Here is a 20,526-nt window from a genome sequence, read left to right as displayed (position 1 = left end):
AGTTAATTCTTTTTTTTCTTACACACATATACACAATATAATACAAAGAGTAGGAACTGGAGATACGACATCTCCAGTACTTCTGAAAAAATTATGGTGAGGTGGAAGGCAATTTAACAGGCATGAGGTGCCAACAGAAAATGTTTTTAAGCATTGCTTGCTTTCCTTGCATTGACACAGAATGCATTGACTTCTTATTCCATAATTTTGCCCATGCAGCGTTGCGTATTGCAACTATTGCCTATTTGCCTATTGCAAGGCATAAGGTCCCATTCCCAACATTCTTTTAGTCTTTGCAGGGTTCTCATTTCTAAAACATTATCTAAAGGAATAAACTGATGTCGAGTTTTGGAAACCTGCCCTGCACAATCTATGGTTGCCGCCAGCACCATTTATTCAAATTCACTCAGATTTATCACCAGCTAAGTTTCACCAAAATATTGTGCTCATAGTCATTCACATTCTTTTACCACTATTCTTTTTCAGCATCCATTGTCATGACATCTGGCCAGCACTGGGGGGAGTTTATCTTTTTATTCTTTTATGGAATACAGACACAGTCCCTTACTAATTCTCTTTTAAGCTGTGAGCAGAAAATCAGTGTACTGACCAAGAATAGGCAGTCTGGGGAATATAATGGACTTTGGTTTAATGTATTAATTGGAAACGTCAATCATACATTAAGCATTAATTTTAAAGAAGCCCCGATCTCTATGTGAGTCACGGGTTTGCTTTGTAAACGTTCCCTACTTAAAGAAATCATCATCATACCCTAGATGTGCTGGAGCATGTCAAACCACGCCCCAAAACTCAGAATAAGAACCAACCCAATGATTTTCTTGTACATGATGCAAATGGAGACGTCAACACATATTCAGCAGGTGGATGAACGGTTTTGCATTATTTGATAATGCTGTAACAGCAGTTTTAGACTTTATAGGAAAACAAGGCATTCGGAAGTCAAGTGTGCTACAATCAATGCAGTCTGTGAAACAATGTGAAAATACACTAATACCATATGTAGGTACATATTATTGCTGGTACAAAATTTGAGCTTTTGGACATATGTTTTTGAGTTGGGCTGCTGGTTGGTTATTTTTTGTATTCTGACATGATCCGAATCAGGGGTCAGCAACCTTTTTCAGCTGTGGGCCGGTCCACCGTCCCTCAGACCATGTGATGGGCCAGACTATTTTTTTGGGGGGGGATGAACAAATTCCTATGCCCCACAAATATCCCAGAGCTGCATTTTAAATAAAAGCACACATTCTACTCATGTAAAAACACACTGATTCCTGGACTGTCTGTGGGCCGGATTGAGAAGGCGATTGGGCCGCAACTGGCCCATGGGCCTTAGGTTGCCTACCCCTGATCTGAATACACAAAGTCAAAACCTACCTTTATCCAGCATGCGAGACAAAGGAAAAATGCAGGTACGTAAAGGTTTCCCTTACCTTAGAGGAGATTATTCTGTTTTCTGCAAACTTCTGAGGAACATAATGACCATGCTGAGGAAAACGATTGGCTATATAAATAGTTCGGTTATCACTCTGATGTGGTGGGTCAAAACCCTGAAAGAAGAAAAGTGATTCTACTTATATCCACAAATAATTTCTACAGTGTTTACAATAAGTGATATCAAACAAGTCTTGATTAAATCCTCAGAAGATAGTGGGTGGTTCTCAGCTAAGTTTTACTCAGAGCAGATCCACTGAAATTAATGGTCCTACTATGTTATGACACACTCTTCAATAGAACTACTCTGAGTAATACCACCAAATGACTCCTTGCCCAAGGGCAACCAGTAGACCTCAGTGATATGCATGCACTGAAACTAGCATTCAACATCTAACCCAAAAATTATGTTTACTGCTATAGAAATCCCCAACATTTCAAATAATTAATTTCCACAATTAAAAAACTCTGCTGAATTCAACATAAGGTAGAAAGAAGGAACATCTACTATTCATTCCTGAAATGCTCTTTAATATAATTTAAATGCATTGATCAATGGTATTATTTTAACCTTTGTAGTGTTTCCCAAGAGTTTTGGACAAGAGCCATGAAAAAAAGTATGAATTTAGGCAAGTGTCAAAAAGTATACAAGTGTCAGAAGAAATTAGCACCTGCAGGCTGTGCAACTTAAGGGAAAATTACTGGTTTTCTGCCAGAGCACATAAAAAGCAGGAACTGGGGTGATGGTGCTGAATGAATACTGTACAGCAAAGCGAAGTGGAAACAGTTACCAAAAGGCAGAAGACAGAAAGTAGCAAGTGTGGTAGTAGATCCTAAAAGTAGCAAGTGAGGTGGCAAAAGGTTTGACACCGAGCAAAGATACGATACCCGGATCCATGCCCGGATTTCGCACTCTTAGAAGTGGGGGGGGGGAGACAGAGACAGAGAAAGAAGAGCACTCCACCCTTTGCCTGTCCCCGTCATTGTTCACGAACACAAAATTAAGCACATAACTCCTCAGAGAGGAAGGAAATACCGGCACTTAGCCAGCTAACTTCCACTGCCTCCTCAAAATGACCATGCGGCAGAACTAGCTACTGACCAGGGATATGAAGACTACTTCCTCCTCTTCCCCAAGTCATCTAACTTGTACAGAGAAACCTGTGGGACTGGCATCTTATCTCACTTTGCTGGAACACACTCTCAAGTAGCAAGAGTCAGAGAATTTAGGGCAGGCATAGGCAAATGCGGCACTATAGATGTTTTGGGACTACAACTTCCATCATCCCTCCCCACTGGTCCTGTTAGCTAGGGATGATTGGAGTTGTAGTCCCAAAACATCTGGAGGGCTGAGTTTGCCTATGCCTGATTTAGGGGAATGTGAGGACGTTCTCTTACTTCCTGCTAAGCTTTGGAATCTCACTATTTCTGACTTTCCCTGAAACATGGAGCCAAGACGACTCCTCCCACTGGACTTGCAAGTGAAGACCAGCCTAGCATTTAGAGCTGCACAGTCACAACCCCACAGTGGACCAAGGATTTGCCTTATCCTGCCTAGCCTTTCCCACTCACAGCTGATGATGGTACTGCATTTCATAAGAGAAGACTGCATTTCACAAGCTGTTTCACATCCTGTCTCATGTAATTTCCCTTCCTGGACCTCAGCTGCTAAGACCAGACTACTGCCAAGTGGGCAAGAAGAAGCTATACTTCTCCAGCCCCGTTCCAGAGTTCAGGATTCCACCTCAGGCCCCATTGCTACCATGCAAATTCCTTCCCAATTTCAGCCTTGGCTGCTTTGAAAAGGCACAAACTGGCAAAGGCGCTTTCTAAATTGAGGATCAAGCTAGACTACAACTCCCATTAATCCTTGGCCATTGGCCATACTGGGTTGAGTTGATGGGAGCTGGAATCCAACAACGTCTGGAAAACACGACTTCTCTTTTAAGGATGGAACCTAGGTCTGGAGACCCAGCTGGTAGAAGAGTGGCAGGTGGGGCTACAAAGCGGGGTTCAAAGCCTACAGCCCCTCTCCTGCTGTTTTCCCCTGCAGATGCCACCACACATGCCTTTCTCTGGCTGGATGTGTCCTTGAACAGTGATAATGTCTCGTGCTTGCGTGGATGGAGGAAGTGTGTATGGGGAAACCACTGGCTTTTGTGTAGCCTACTGGACGAAGGTGAAGGTCACCCCTATTCTCTTGCTCACTTTAGCCCAGGCATCCCCAAACTTCGGCCCTCCAGATGTTTTGGACTACAATTCCCATCAACCCTGACCACTGGTCCTGTTAGCTAGGGATCATGGGAGTTGTAGGCCAAAACATCTGGAGGGCCGCAGTTTGGGGATGCCTGCTTTAGCCTGTAGCCCCCGACACCACCACCAATCTTCCCATCAGGGAAAGTGCCCCTTCTGACCTTTATCAAGACTGAGAGTCTGAAAAAGTAAGTGATTATGCACTAGCATCAACCTGCATACATTACTATATAGAACTTCTGCACAATTTTGGGTTCTGTACTTCCAGGCTAGGGGAATCTCCTCAAATCAGCTTAAAGGGGTAGGGCTTCCTTTCACTGATGGGCATTTCAGATTGGAAAGCAAACACACCAGCTATCCATCATTTCAAGAGGTATTATACCAAAGACTATACCCCTTTCTAAAAAGTCTACAGAAATAGAGACAGAAAACATTTAGAACTCACTTGTAAATGCAGGTTTAACAGTGGGCCAACATCACGTCTGAAGCATCTGGCCATTAAACAAAATTCCCCCTAATGGTTCATTCCATTCCCTAGTAAGCATTATAAAGTGAAAATGCCAAAACACGAGCAAGAAAACTCATCAATACAGGGAAAAGGGGGGGGGAACCAACTACTTGCAATCAAAATGAGGTATAAAGGACAATATGTAGAACAACATGTGCAACTGAAGGTCAATAGAGAATTAAAACCATCTGACCTGAAAGATAAATATGTGTGGTGCCAAACTATGGTCAGGGTCCAAAAAGTGATTTTGTAGCATGAACAAGGAATTAACTGTGACCAGTGGCTTTCTTTTTAACAAAATTCTGAGATTTTTATATATTAAAAGCAGTTTCATTAAAAGCCTTTATAAACAATAAACTCTCTTTTAAAACTCCCCTGGGTTTCAAAGATGTTTGCTATGGGGTAAAATGAACTGAAGATCCCTTGAGCCTATGGTTTTATGAGCCAGATTTGGGAATTAGATGTTATACTCTTTCTGAGTATCCTTTACAACTCAGCAGTTATTAACCAAATTGTAGTTGCAACACTGGTAAGTTACTAGGCAGGGCAGACCCGAAAAAAGTTGGAAACTATCTTTTCAGTCAAAATTACTTAAGATGCAAAATTCTTTGCCAATGTTCCACACGGCACTGGTAAAACACCATGTTATTATCTTAACTGGAAGGGGTAAGTCCATCACTAGCTGTATTATTATGTGAGAATGAGTCAGTGGCAATGAGTTTGAGATTTTTTTTTTAATTGCCGGTGCACAACAATTTTGCAAAGTTACTTTTCCTGCTATAGTTTCCTCTCCAAATGCACTAATTCAACAGCTGATATTTGGTCCTGTGTAGATAAAAAAAAGGTTTGTTGTCAATTTTTTCAACTGAAGGCCATGGCCAACTGCTCCTAGTTAGAAAGACTTGGAACTGGACTTTCCTGATGTGGGAAATTGCTATGAAGAGCCTTCAACTGTTCCGTTTCGATCAGCCTTCTCCAGAGCATTTGGAGAGCATGATTGCAATCTTTCCTACCTACACATTGGCCATGTGACTGAGGCTGATGGGTGCTGCAGTCCAACATAATAGAGAACACCAAGTACATGAAGGCCAGTTTAGAGAGGTTCTTACGTATTCATTCTTACACTCAGAAGCAATTACTGTCCCCTGAACTGTTCATTATTAAGGTAATTTCTCCCTTATCTTACATCAACCCACACATGCTGTGACCTAGTAGACCAGGCATAGGCAAATTCGCCCCCCACCCCCGATGTTTTGGGACTACAACTCCCATCATCCCTAGCTAACAGGACCAGTGGTCATGAATGATGGGAATTGTAGTCCCAAACATCTGGAGGACCAAGTTTGCCTATGCCTGTAGTAGATGAAACTAGATCACATGATCAGCTAAGAGGAAGTAAGACAACCTCAAAGGTAAATCAAGTTATGAAGAAGCAATGTAAGTTGTCTCTGAAGAGGTTTGTTCAAGATCATGAAATGCCATTTTCCAAAGTCATCCTTTCTTATCTCAGCTGCTGTATCTTCCAAAAACAAAAGCAAAACACCCCCTCTCTCTTGTTAATAAACAGTGGCAATAAATAAAAGGTATTATTAAAAGAAAACTGTGTATGTCTCATTCACTAGCACAAAGGCAAGGATGCTTGTCATCCATAGGTAAATCAGGTTATAGCCAAGTACACCCCCCACTGAAATCAATGTACAGTACTTAAATTATTCACCCACTGATTTTAATAGGTCTACTCTAAGTAGCTCAATTGGCTACAACTAATCATAACCAAACCCTTTCCCTGATGTATTCTGCATGTTAATTACATGACAGAGACTAATTGCTGGGAGCTTGTTCGCATTACGAACAGACTCCATGACAAAATGTTTCATGTAAACAAGCCATCAAGTGACAAAAATGTCATCTGGATCTTATCTAACAGAGGCATATTTTTGAACATTACTTATTAAATTCAGCTCTCTCATATGCTCTAAGGATCTCAAGGCAGTGTAGATGGTGCTCCCCTCCTCAATTTATCCTCACAGCCATCCTGTGAGGTAGGTGAGACTGAGACACAGTCACACTCTGCTATACCAACACTGGCTCCAATAACGTAAGTTTTTCCATTCTTTTAAGCAGGGCAGTAAGTTCACTGCAGCCTGGTGCTTACCCTACAGCAATGCTTCTGCATTAAAACTGCAGTGTTTAATATTTCAGTTTCGAAGCCATAAAGTAAATGAGAGCCTTTCCCCATTTCCCCATTTCAGCATGAAAACTTTGCCACTGATGGCACATAAATCCTCCTCAGAGCCCCTGAATTCTGTAATATAGAAAGTTCTGTAATATAGTTCTATAATAAAGTTCTATAATCTAGAGAGCTCTCACTGAATTGCTGCATTCGAAAAATCTGACAAGGCTATGGGTTTTAATTAGGTTTAGACTGGAATTCATGCTTCCATTCCTTTTTCAAGCATAAACGCATTTCATTTACTAAATTGTTTCTCTCCAAAATCTTTTCACAGGGAAGGAGACCTTTTCATAAAATAGAGCTTAGCTGCAATCATGCCACCTGCATTCTGCCAGGCAGAGATGACCTTGTGTTTCAGGAAGTGCTTTGTCAGATCAAATCCAGCTACTGATATTTGCTGGCTCTCAAAACTTTCATGCAAGCAATTAAAATGCTCTTGTGCTTTTTTTTCCTAAAAGGCATAGCTATAGAAGGATGGTTAGAAGGAGTTGTGAGTGCTGGGCCATAAGCTACAGAGGACCATTGAAAATCAGGTCAATGAAGTACCGGTACGTTACAGACAAGATGCTATGTTTTTAAATGAACTTTTTTTAAAAAAAAGCAATTCTATTCCTCCTCCAGGCTTCTGGGGTCAGCATCCTTTTCCCAGCCAAAACAGAGATAAAAGGTTAGCAAACACAATTTCTAACTGCAAGCACAATCAAGGAGTGGAACAAAGGATACAGTATTTTATTGTTAACTTACTAGAAACCTTCCAAAGCACTTTTCAGCAACATTCAGTTTCTTGCTAAGAGCTCTCACATCCTCTGGTTTGATTTTAATTATAGTCCTAACCTTTATTGATTGAAGAGATGTGTTAATAAACAGCATAGTAAAGCTAACAAGAAAAGAACCAGGCGTGCTTCCACTACTTGAGAGAACTAGATAAAATCAATATTGTAGCATGTGAAAAGTGTGTTGTTTATGATTATTTATTGCACTGATATAGCGCTTTTCTGCCAAAGCTCCCAAGGTGGTTCCTAATTTTAAATATTAATACAATCCCCTTCAAGAGAGAAGCAGTTCACATTCAATAAAAATTTCAACATACTTGTTTTCAAAACACTCTACTCTTTATTGTTAAACTCAACATATTGTCTATCCTTAACATATACTTCGAGTAATCCTTGAGTGTCAGCCAGGCACAAAAAATGGCACCCGGACTTTTTGAGGTGCTCGCAAATGGAGAATCTTTAGATGCAAAATTGTGCCTGGTGCCCTGCTAATTTTGAACCCTGAGAAGCAGGTGCATATAGTTCCCCTAAAGTCAGTCAATATTGTCAGCTTTTATTACAATTTTTTATCTTGTGAAGAGGGGAAAGTAAACCCCACCCACAGAGAACAAGTTTACTGAACTTAGTATGTCCTGGAAGGCGGGTGGAAGAGTTGGGATTTTGTTTTAGTATTCTTTTTTCTCTTTTTTGTAATTGTTATATACTGGAAATCTGTCTTTCTGCCTGCCTGCCTGCCTGCCTGCCTGCCTGCCTGCCTGCCTGCCTGCCTGCCTGTCTATCTGAACTTCGCATGCCTATAGCAAAATGATCCACCAAGCGGATACGCAAAACTATTGGTCTCCCATCCACACCAAGGGAGCCCCATTAGTGCAAACATCCCTGGATCAGAGCCATCACCAGTCCATAGTTAACTGTGATACAAAAGAAAACAATTCCACAACTAACAAAGATAAGCACTGATCTTTAGGCTTTGCTCCACCTTAAACAGAGTTATGATTCCTTAATATTCACTCACACCCTGAATTGACCTTACAAATGTGTTGGGCCATGTTTAGAAAGAAATACACATTGGGGGGGGGAGTTTAAGCAGTAATTCTCTGCGGCCCACAAGACTCTTTGATTGCACACTGCTTGAGGTGAACACTTTGTCCTTCAATTTGATTGATAAAAAATGCAAACCGTGCACTTGGCAAGATGCGCTGGCATACCACCTCACACACAAGCATACAGATGGGGCATGGCGGGCAGTACAGCATTATCAACCATGGGAAACACACTTGCACAAACTTACTGAAATGTTATGACTTAATGTGAGTTGAGGATCTCGGAAATTACTCTTATGCAGATGTTCCCGAGAAATATTCCTGCACTCCCAAGTGTGTAGCACTGGACAGCACTGGCTGACAATATTAATATTGCAGGTGGAAGCTCTATGCATATGGAAGTTTCCAAAGGGTTGAGGAGACAGTTTCACAAATCCTAGATGGAATAGTTAAGTCCCATGGAGAGAACTGGGCCTACTCAATAGTTCATTTGCAAAGTTGCATTCATATAGTGAAAGATTCAAACATACCATTGTAAATAATTTAGGCTACAGAAGCTGGACAGGTATCAAATCAAATATCTTTATAGCAGTCCAATAGACCCACAAAACAGTTTCAAAACAAGATACAGTTGAAACAACCAAACAACAGGTGAAAGAGACCAAGGTAGTCATTTTGTTATGTCACTCTAGACTGAGCATGATGGTCTCAGTCTAGACCTTTCTTGCAACCTCCAGAGGTTTCTTGCAACCTCCAAAAGAAACTTTGCCATGGTCAGTGTATTATCATTTGACCTATCCTTCAGAAGGTATTTAATATGGGAGACTTCAGATTTTCCCGGCAAATTTGCTAGTAAGGGTATCTGAACGCCTTCCTATTTGCCCAGACATTTCAGAAGGTAGATGATTCTCCTTGGAATTGTTTTATATTGTTCTTAGCTTTTGATTTTTTTTATTTTGTCTGGTTGCATTTTTATTAAGTTTTAAACTGTACGTATATGCTGCGTGGAATCATTTAATGAAAAACAGCTAAGAACTTTTAAAAATATATACATGATGAATAAGTGGGGGAATTTTGCAGTTACCATACATAGACGTTGTGAACATCCCTTTCAAATGTAGCACTCTCTCTCAGTCAAACTAATTTTCATGAAGATGTGGGATAAACAAGTTGATATCTGTATTGAATTTTAAGTTATTTTCACATTGTGTGTGTAAACACATTTGAGTGTTTTTCATACTGGTTATATATGAACTGCATTTAAACATGCAGATGTTTTAGCTGCTTTTTATATATTTAAGTGTTCTGTATTTTTTACTTCAGGATGCCTCATGGGAAACATTTTATTCATTAAATAATTAATAAAAATTACTTTTTAAGGAACATTTGCAGTAATCTCTGCGTATCCATATGCACTGCCAACTCACCCCTGCAAAGAGGATGCTGCCCAGTTGTTTGTGCCAGCATGGCGTAAGATACAAATAACAAGTTGGCTATATTGAAAATTGGCGCACAAAAGAGGTTTGAGTGCAAAAAAGCAGCTGGCTGACAAATAATACTTGGAAAATTCTCAGCTGTATCTGTTCCCAGATGCAGCCTAAGTGATGCTTATTTTATAAATTTATTTTCCAAATGTATACCAAGTCTTGTGGAACAAGCAGGAATATCTGACCTGCACATTGCTACTGTGCGGCAGGAAGGTAAACAGTGTTTCCGTATGCTCTGGCTTCCATCATGGTGTTCCATTGTGCCAGAAGCGGTTTAGTCATGCTGGCCACATGACCCAGAAAGCTTTCTGTGGACAAATGCCGGCTCCCTTGTCCTGAAGCGAGATGAGCACTGGACTTAACTGTGCAGGGATCCTTTACCTTTTACCTTACTGCTTTTTTAAAGGGGAGTTTTGACATTAAACAGCAAGCCAACAAAAGGCAAGCTAAATGCTTCTAGAACAGAGCGTCCGCTTCAGGGAGAAAGACAACAGCAGTAGCTGGGACCAATAACAAAAGGACAAGTAAAATGAGGAGAGATTTATGAATGGAACATCTGTAAAATGACTACAGCAAAGGCAATGCTTGTGCACAATATCAGAGGGAGAAAGCAGCTTCTCCGTCCTTCATGACACAAATGTAGACACTTGTGCTTATACACACAGTCAACTCAGTACAGGGTGAGCTGGAAGAGTGTGAAGCATGGCAATACGTTTCAGGAGTTGTTATAAACCAGTCTGATTCTCAAATGACTCTAGCTTTATGTGATGCTCCAATTACATGTTATTGTGAAGCTCAAGAGACCACAGACCACTGGGAACTCATGGAGCCAAGCCAGGGATATCCTTTATTCAGTCACTGTCACCGCCAGAACCCTCACCATCTGTTCCACATAAATGATGTAACAATGCTAGAATCCCCAACAGAAAGGCTGACCTATCAGGATTACTGCACATTATCAGGAGCGCTCCAAGAACTAGCTAGTTGTTTCAAAAGAAAGCTCAATAGCAGTTTAAAAATCCACCCTTCTTCCAGACTCAGAGATGCCTTCGGTTAAGTTAAGTCAAGCTTCAGGGGATGCTCAGATGTAAGTGCTTCTAAATGCTTTCCTTTGCAAGTGCAGCAAGTTCTGTCTCCTTCAGGCTACTTTTAACAGCTGCAACCTGTGATCTCTGTGTTTAATTCAGTTCAACACCTGGCTCAGGGCTCATCCGCACTTAGCTTTTGCCTTGTGCTTTCTATGCCCAGATCTGCACTGGAGGCAGCTATTTTTCCACATTAAGACTAAATCCTTAGAACACAAAAAACCCTCTCTCCCTCACACACATACTTAAAATTAAAGGCTGTTTTTCTATGGAAACACCCACAGAGAAACAGACATGAAAGACTATTGGATGACACCATGAATTGCAGATTGTTTTATGCTGGGCTTCCTAATGAACTCACTGAATAGGAAATTAGCACAGGTGATTTCACCAGGATCATAGAGCAAGTGTCATCAAACTCTTCAGACCCAGGACGAACATTCATTTGGGTACCAATACCTTAAACTTTTTACCATACAATAGCACGGACCAGGCTGCAACCCACTAGAGGGTCCTAAGCTCCTGGTCCACCAGCTGAAAACAAGTGTTCTAGAGCAGTGGTCCTCAACCTTGGGCCTCCAGATGTTTTTGGCCTACAACTCCCATGATCCCTAGCTAGCAGGACCAGTGGTCAGGGATGATGGGAATTGTAGTCTCAAAACATCTGGAGGCCCAAGGTTGAGGACCACTGTTCTAGAGAACTTATAGAGATGAAATTTTGTACTCATTTCATGTCCTTCCAAACACCTCTGCAATCTATTCAGTTCTCAAATTTCTGGAGATTTACAACTCTTCCAAACACGCTCTTGGATTATACAAATGCTCAATTTAGCTCCTAACCACTATGCTTTTTGTTATAGCAACCAGTTAGTATGCATGCCTGCTCAAGAAATATAAGAATTTCAAAATGGGTAAAACTTGGTTGCCTTCAGGAATCCACCCTTTCACTTCCAACGTCCCACACAACACTGCAGGAGCTTATCCAGCGCTCATGCTTCAAAACCATTGTCTATTTATTACTGAATCAGTGCAGCTGGCATGCTAACTGTTTCTTTCCTATTTGGCTGGGCTTTTCTGCACAAATAGCTGCACCTAGCATGTTATGCAACTCTCCACAAATTCACTCAGGCTAGAGAAGGTTACTGGCTCCTTCACTGCCGATAAGCAGCACTGAATTTCATTTACATAGCACTCCTTATCTCTTCGTACTCCTCACAATAGTCGAGTTAAGTCACGATTATTCCAACTGGGAAAAGGTGAACTATGGCCGAGATTTCTTATCTGTATTCACCGCAAAGGCAGCGTGTGAAATCAAGAACCTGAAGCCCATGCCTAACACTCCATTTACTGCATCCATATCAGCTTTCAGAAAGGTTTCTCCCAGTGACAGCAATGTTTTTACAAAATTCAAAATCTTTTTTACCACAAGGACTGTTTGCAATATAAGAATAACCCAGCTGGCTCACTCCTAGCCATTCTACTAATACTTCAGAGCTAGAAATGGGACTTGAAATGACTCCAACAACTGCTGTAGGATCTTGAACTTCTGGAATTCATATGATCTATTTCCTCCTTTCCTTATTCTAGTACCAGCTCTGTATCTCCATTACAATACTGTATTAGATTTTTAAAATTCCACTACGTTGCTCTTATGTACAGTACTGTGTTATTTTTTTGTAAACTGTCACAGAATCAATTTTAATGAAAAGTAATACAAAAATATTTTGAGAAAGTAATGCCTACAGATACTTCTTTTTGATGATTAGAATTATACAGCAAAGATTAAACCTGGCGAAAAAAAAGATTTAGACTCGTATAGTGGCAAATTTGTTCGTATCCTGATGTTTTCTCTCAAATTTCTACACATATCATGAGGATGTGAAAGGTTTTCTCAGTGTATAACTGAATAATGCCATTATTGGACCAGGCAGATGGGGGGGGGGTTAATCCAAATGAGATGGAGGTACTGTTGACTGGGTGGTGTTCAGCTTTTTCTGACTGGAGTTATATTTCCTCTAAAGAGATTTGCCATTTCAGAGTACTCCTAGATACTCAGGTGGGAGCAGAATTGTCTCTAACCAGGTTAATCTGGAAAGACAGCTGCATGCTTCTGAGTAGGCACCAGACTTAGTTTAGTCTTTCATTCATATTCTAGCCTCCAAGTTGGACTACTGTAACATGCTCCCCGTGGGGTTCCCAGGGTTTGGGAAGGGACAATGAGATCAGAGCATATTACTCCAATCCTTTACTAACTGCGCTAACAGCCAATTTGTTCCTGGACTGGATTTAAGGCACTGGCTTTGACCTTTAAATCAACTAACTGTCTGGACATCTCTGAATCGCCTCCTTGCATATGAACAAGCCTGAGAACTCTGCGCCTCTATGGAGACTGTCCTCCGAGTGCCCTTGCCATCTGGGATGTTATGGATGGGCAGAAAGGAAAGGCCTTCCCAGTTGTGGCAGCCATGTACACTGGGCCCCTGTCACTGCATGCCACAGTGTTATATTATTATTTTGCTATACAGTACCAGTCCTTGTTTCTATGGTAAGCTGCCTTGTGTACGCTTGGTGGAGAAAGGCGGGATATACAGTAAACATATGTAAGGAACACATACGGAAAAAATGAGACACAAGATTAAACTGTGTATATAGAAACTATAGTGCTCATTGCCATATAGAAGTGCTAGATGTTGGCATTTAACAGCTGTACGATAAATTTTGATTATCATTCTCCTTTATTATGTAAATTAGGAGGAGTAAAAGAGCATGTAAAGAAAAACTCCAACTTCCTAACTGAACTCTATAGCAAAGCATTTGCAGATATTGCTGCCTGTTTCCAAAGCTGTGCAATTGTTATTCTGTTTGGACATTCTGACAGCACAGTCTTACATGTTTATGCATTATAATGAAAGCAAACAACTCTTTCAATTATTATTTCAGAGAACAGTGAGACACTAGAATTGGCTTCTTTGCAAGACAGTAAATGCTAATAAGCCAGTGGTACATGATATAACACTCTGGCAAAAATCAGTGACCATTTTCCTTAGAAAATAAAATAATTTTGGGATTCTATATCCTTCCAAGTTGCTTGGGAAGGTGCTTTTGACCTCTGGTTTACCTCACCCCAATCATAAGTGTTCTGTAGCTGGAATCTCATTAATAATAATACAAGTGGGACCTGCAGCAAATGTTAGGAGTTCTGTTGTTCAGGGTTCGAACCAACCATGTTCTCCACTAGGAGACTCAATTCCAACCCACCTGCTTTTCAATCCCCCCCCCCAACTAACATACAATATTCTGTGTGCTTACTACACAGTATTTTGCTGGGCATGCTCAGTCCTCATTGGGCTCTTGAGGTGGGTATAGGTTTTTTAATATATTTTTAATGTACTTTTTGCAACTATCAGGTTTCCCACAAGAATGCAGATTTTGGCTCCATTTTTACGGTACAGTATTCACCATCAGAGTTCAGAATTAAGAGAGAGCAATAGGAAAGACCCACCATTCTATTTCTTAAGGCATGAAAATGCAAATAGGTAAATGGTATTATCTGGATGCTACAAAAACAATCTGGTTAAATAAATGAAATAATTAAGTTATTAAACCTTCCTGATCACTATGGTTGCTTAAAATTTCGTTCATGCTCTCACCACTGAATCTGACCTCACTTCTACACTCTTGGCAACTGCATTAAGCCTTGGATTTTAATCCAATCTCAGTACAATTGACTGTGCAGACTCTTCTACTTTGCACTGCAGATAGCCAATCTTTGGCAAGTGCACATACACCTGGGTTCTGACACCACAAGCTCCCCTATATAGCCATAGCAAGTGCTATTGTGACAAGCTGGAGGAGTGGAACAGCTATTGGTTTCAATGGGGCACACTGATCTTACAATTCAAGACCCCATGCGATGAAGTATCCCATCTGGTACGCAGGCTGAGACCCTACTTGCCCGCGGACTGTCTCGCCAGAATGGTGCATGCTTTAGTTATCTCTCACTTGGACTACTGCAATGCACTCTATGTGGGGCTACCTTTGAAGGTGACCCGGAAACTACAATTAATCGAGAATGCGGCAGCTAGACTGGTGACTGGGAGCAGCCGCCGAGACCACATAACACTGGTCTTGAAAGACCTGCATTGGCTCCCAGTACATTTCTGAGCATAATTCAAAGTGTTGGTGCTGACCTTTAAAGCCCTAAACGGCCTTGGTCCAGTATACCTGAAGGAGCATCTCCACCCCCATCATTCTACCCAGACACTGAGATCCAGTGCCGAGGGCCTCCTGGCGGTTCCCTCGCTGCGAGAAGCCAAGTTACAGGGAACCAGGCAGAGGGCCTTCTCGGTAGTGGCACCTGCCCTGTGGAACACCCTCCCACCAGATGTCAAAGAGAAAAACAACTACCAGACTTTTAGAGGACTTCTGAAGGCAGCTCTGTTCAGGGAAGCTTTTAATGTTTAATAAATTATTGTATTTTAATATTTCTGTTGGAAGCCGCCCAGAGTGGCTGGGAAAACCCAGCCAGAGGGGCAGGGTATAAATAATAAATTATTATTATCCATCACATTAAGTTCACTATGTGGCGTCTGGTCTGGACCCCAGGGATATCTGAAGTTCAATGGGGCTAAAGGATCTAATTGCCTTTAACTTTAAATTCCCTGCCTCATTGTACTGAAACACTAATTTTAATAAGTTTTAATAAATCCACCTTATGAATCGCTGCTTCCAACACACAAATTCAGCTTTTGCTCAGCTTACATCTTTTTTTCAAATCCAAAGCAACCACGTAAACATTCTTCCGACTTTGTTTTCAACAAGTATGCTACCCACTGCTACCCACACCTTGTCTCTACTGACAGGTGTCTCTTCCCTATTCAAGGAATGTTCATCCCCACACCTTGATGAGTAATTCTTCTTTTCTGCTATTCAGGAAGAGCGTTATGTCTCTACTGACAGGTGTCTCTTCCCTATTCAAGGAATGTTCATCCCCACACCTTGATGAGTAATTCTTCTTTTCTGCTATTCAGGAAGAGCGTTATGTACCTTGCTGCTGCTGCCCCTGCAGCAGCAGCAGCAACCACCACTACCCACAACAACAGAGGAAGAAAACAACCTTCGAAGGAATAGCCATGTGGCATATCACAGACAAAAAGTGCTGTAATTTGAAAGTTAAGAAAATTGACTATCCTAACAAAAGAAGCTCTCCCATGAAGGTAAAGGTAAAGGGACCATTAGGTCCAGCCTTGACCGACTCTCGGGTTGCGGCACTCATCTCGCGTTATTGGCCGAGGGAGCCAGCATACAGCTTCCAGGTCATGTGGCCAGCATGACAAAGCCGCTTCTGGCGAACCAGAGCAGCACACGGAAACACTGTTTACCTTCCTGCTTGTAGCGGTACCTATTTATCTACTTGCACTTTGAGGTGCTTTCAAACTGCTGGGTTGGCAGGAGCTGGGACCGAGCAACGGGAGCTCACCCCGTCGCAGGGATTCGAACCGCCGACCTCCTGATCAGCAAGCCCTAGGCTCTGTGGTTTAACCCACAGCGCCACCTGCGTCCCGACCCATGAGGGTAGAGGTCTGCAAAAAACAAGTCTATCAAATATGCATTTATTACATACAAAACCCTAGCTTTTGAGTTGCAGATGAAGCAATCGCTCAGCACCACATTTAGCTTATTATAGTATCTGGTGATATCGCAATAATGAATGAATTTGTTGTTGTTTAGTCGTTTAGTCGTGTCCTACTCTTCGTGACCCCATGGACCATAGCACCCATGTAAAAATTACTCATTGTAATGTTAAAAGGACAAGATATCTGGTTGATCATATGCAAGTGGCCAAAATACACATCCAAAGGTTTGTTCGTTTTAAAAGAAAGCAAAAGTTAAAAACCAAGTTACCTCCACCAAACACACATAAAACTTTTGGTCATAAAATTGACAAAGTACAGTTAAATATAATGGCCAGGGGAGCAAAATGTGAACCATTAGAATGCAATTACAGTCATACCTCGGGTTACAGACGCTTCAGGTTGCGTCTTTTCAGCTTGCGTCCCGCGCCGAACCTGGAAGTACCCAAACGGGTTACTTCCGGGTTTCAGCGCACACGCATGTGCAGAAGCGCTAATTCGAGCTTTGTGCATGCGCAGAAGTGCCGAATCGCAACCCGCACGTGCGCAGACGCGGGTTGCTAACACTGCGAGTTGCGAACGTGCCTCCCGCACGGATCATGTTCGCAACCCGAGCATCCACTGTATCTTCCTTTGCTCCCTGTTTAGAGCAGGGTTTCCACTGCTGTGATGCACAACTTTATGCCTGCCTTTCTACAGAGTGCCCAGTGTAGCTAATATCATTTAAAACTCAGGGTTTGCTTTTCTGAATTAAAAGGAGAGGCACACTGCACTCAGATACAGAAAAGCTTACATTGAGTTACACTAGAGGAGCCTACCACATATTTTTTCTAAGAGAGTCACTTGACAGCTGACAGCTGACTTGAAAGAAGGCAAAAGCCAGAGGAGTGAACTGTACAGAGAAGCATCTGGTTGGGTGCTTTTGGCTCACATGAGTCTTTAAGCTACCGGTATTTCTCACAGCCCATTAGCAGATCTATCATGGCATGCTAGTGCCACCCTACACACATACCGGTACAATAATTTCAAGATTGTTGTGTTAAGAAGCTATTAGTTAGTTGAACCCATCAATAAAAACAGCTATATGTAAGTGAAATACAGGACCACATATCAGTCATATCTGAATTATTAAGGCAACCGAGGTAAATCAAAGAACCTAAATAATCTTTCCCAACAGATGTAGTATAATAAAAAAGAATCCATCCTAGACAACAGATTAGCAAACTGCACAGGGACAAAAATAACCCTTTCATAAAGCATTGTTCTAGTATCATCCCAATGCGATAAAGTATCACTGGACTGACAACCAATATAAACTGAAGCTCCAACTGAAAATGCATCTCTATATGGCCAGTTTGCGAAAAGCTGCCTCTCTCAAATTCTTTTAGAACAATTATAAAGTTTCCTAGGATATTTATAAATAAACCACCACATGCTACTTTAACCAGGGTATAAAAGCTAAGCTATGCAGTAAATGCAAATATAATCAAATGCAAAACAAACAGGATCTAAGCAAATGAAATACTTTTATTCAATTAGTGTAGCGTTCTCTAAATTTAAGTACATTATTGTGGTTTACTTCCCAGATGACTTATATGAGCAGACAGTTGATATCAATGGTTGTTTCTTCCCTTGTAAACAAGCTGCAGATTTACTGTCTGTTACCATATTTTGTACCACGTCACTGTTGTGTATGCGTGTAACGCATTAGGACGCAACTCCCCTTAAATCACAACAACCTTTATTACGGTCCATAGACCCATCAATTCGTTACAAAGCGATACCCAATAAGGACATCCTGCCTTCAGGTTTCAAAAACATTTTGTTGGGATCATTGATTCTTGCAACCACCAATAGAAACTTCGCCACTGCTAATGTTCTAGCAGGAAGGAAGTTGTTGCATTTTGAATCACATTTACTACTTATTTTGTTGTAACAGTTCTCAAGAGCCTGAGTTTTGAGAAATGAAGCTCAAGTGGCTGTAAGAAAATAATGTCCTCTCTTTCTCTCTCTCTCTCTCTCTGAGCCATGTTGGTCTGACGTAGTCGAAACAAAATAAAAAAATTCCTTCCAGTAGCACCTTAGAGACCAACTTCCCTGTGTAGGGAAGTTTTTAAAGTTTGATGTTTTATTATGTTCTTAATGTGTTGGGAGTTACCCAGAGTGGTTGGGGAAACCCAGCCAGATGGGCGGGGTATAAACAAAAAAATTATTATTATTATTATTATTATTCTAAGAGGGAAACAGGCAAGAGGCAACAGTCCTGACCCTCTGTACCAGAGCTTTCTAAAACTTTTTGAAGTTGGCTTGCAGCCTGTAGCAGCCAAAAGAATCTTATTCAAATACAGTATTTATAAACTTCCAATAGGCTTAAACTTTTGCCATTGCACAAAAGTGATCCTAATCCCTGGTCAAGCAATCAGGGAAGGCTCCAACAATGACTTCCCGGTCAAATATCACTGCCATCTATCATAGTGGCATTCTTGTATCAGATACAAATTATTTTGAATTGTAACATTTTGGTTAAAAAGCCAGAACTTGCTGGCAATTGCAAGCCGTTATCATCAGCCCAAGAACTGCAGATCTCATCCCATGATTCATCCAAGAAACAACGGGATCCTGAGTGTCTACCCTCTAGAAGGAATAATGGAAAATAAAACATTACATCCAGTATTTAATAAAGTTATAGGTCACGCTGTAGAGTAAAAATCTTGCCCCCACAAACACCTTCAGGCTTCTGACCACTCCCAGGCTACTTCCTTCTCCACCTGGCCCCCAACCTAACTTTCCCCATATCTGTTTTCCTCACCTACTGCTACTAAACTGACCCAACCAAAATGGTTAAATTTGAAAGTAGGAAATTGCATCTGTGGGGAGACAACAGCGAGCAGAAAGAGAGAGAAAAGAAGAAGATGCAGCCGTCACAAACCACAAGGAAGAGGTTTTTTTTAACACACTAGGCTGGGCAAACCCAGATTTGTCACCAAGCAGGAAGCTAGCTACAAGATGTCCCACATCTCCCCAGAGAGCACACATGCATGTGCAAACTGGCGCACCCTTAAGAAAAGCCATTTCAGGGTTAGTGCTAAAAACTTAAAGGGAACAGGGTGCAAAAAGCTGGTCGAGGTGGGCAGAAAGAGGACCCATTTAGGAGATGTTTGAAGTTGAAAGCAGGCAGGTCTTTTGGGTGGGGGAGGTAGTTAGCCCCCCCCCTTTCACCACTGAAAAAGTAACAAGTGGGGCGGGGAGAGAAAGGAAGCAAGAAACTAATAGGAGGCAGGAAGAAAGGAGCTGGGGTGGGGAGAGAGAATACTGTATATTATTTGAGGAGTGCGAGTGAGGAGAGGACCCCCCCCCCCAAAAAAAGGACGGGAACGGGACCAAGTGTGACACCCGCCTCAGAAAATGAGGGAGGGCGAAGTAAGAGAGAAGAGAAAGTTGGAGAGTACCCCTCCACACACACACATATACACACTTTCCTCAGTGAGAGGCTAAAGCGAGCCCCTTTTCCTGAGGAGAGACCCCTCCCCACCCCAACGCCCCACCTACCAGCTGCTGCCGGATCCACCGCAACATCCCCTCGACGGGTCTCTTCGCTGGCTCCCAGCCCCCGCTTCTCCGCGGGCGAGGCTTCCCCTCCCGATACCCCACCCCACCCGCTAAAATACAAAAACGAAAGCCGCCGCCCCTCAGTCCGGCACTAGCGGTGCTGCTGCTGCTACTACTGCTGGTGCTGCTGCTGCTGCTGCTGCTGGTGCTGCGGTCGCCGCCTCCTCCGCCTCCTCCGCCGTCGTCGTCTTATTCTTCGTCTTCTTTCGCAACCGCCGCTCCCGCTCCCCATCAGCGCAGGGGCCGGGCGCTTCCCTTCAGCGGCAAGGCGGAAGCCCGGCCGCCGCCAGCAGCCGAGGCAGCAGGAGCCCGGAGGAGGTGCACGAGGCGCAGGTGCCGCTGCCGACGACGACGCGGCCGCATCCCGGCCGCCATCCCGGAGCCCGCGCGACGCCGCCTTGCGCCCGTCACCAAAAGGGGTCTCCCCGCGCGCCGGCACCCGCCTCC

The 20,526-nt window shown here is 42.3% G+C and overlaps 1 protein-coding gene across 7 annotated transcripts in view; it reads right to left on the bottom strand.

The window, feature by feature from the left end:
* The window catches only part of ATP11B (ATPase phospholipid transporting 11B (putative)), an 83,869-nt gene extending 63,343 nt beyond the window's left edge, over nt 1-20,526 (bottom strand). For all 7 annotated transcript variants that reach the window (XR_015949916.1, XM_035134137.3, XM_035134138.3 and 4 more), the window contains exons 1-2: nt 20,020-20,526; nt 1,455-1,571 (exon numbers count right to left, since the gene is read on the bottom strand). Coding sequence is in view for 6 of the 7 variants with exons in the window: in XM_035134137.3 (XP_034990028.1) it covers nt 1,455-1,571; nt 20,020-20,046 (144 nt within the window). In the remaining variant the exon portion in view is untranslated. The remainder of the gene's footprint in view (nt 1-1,454; nt 1,572-20,019) is intronic.

The sequence above is a fragment of the Zootoca vivipara genome, chromosome 5 (assembly GCF_965207765.1).
Source record: "Zootoca vivipara chromosome 5, rZooViv2.hap1.1, whole genome shotgun sequence".
In the NCBI taxonomy this organism is placed as follows: domain Eukaryota; kingdom Metazoa; phylum Chordata; class Lepidosauria; order Squamata; family Lacertidae; genus Zootoca; species Zootoca vivipara.
The sequence above is the reverse complement of the archived record's forward strand: the minus strand, read 5'-3'. Positions and strand labels throughout refer to the sequence as shown.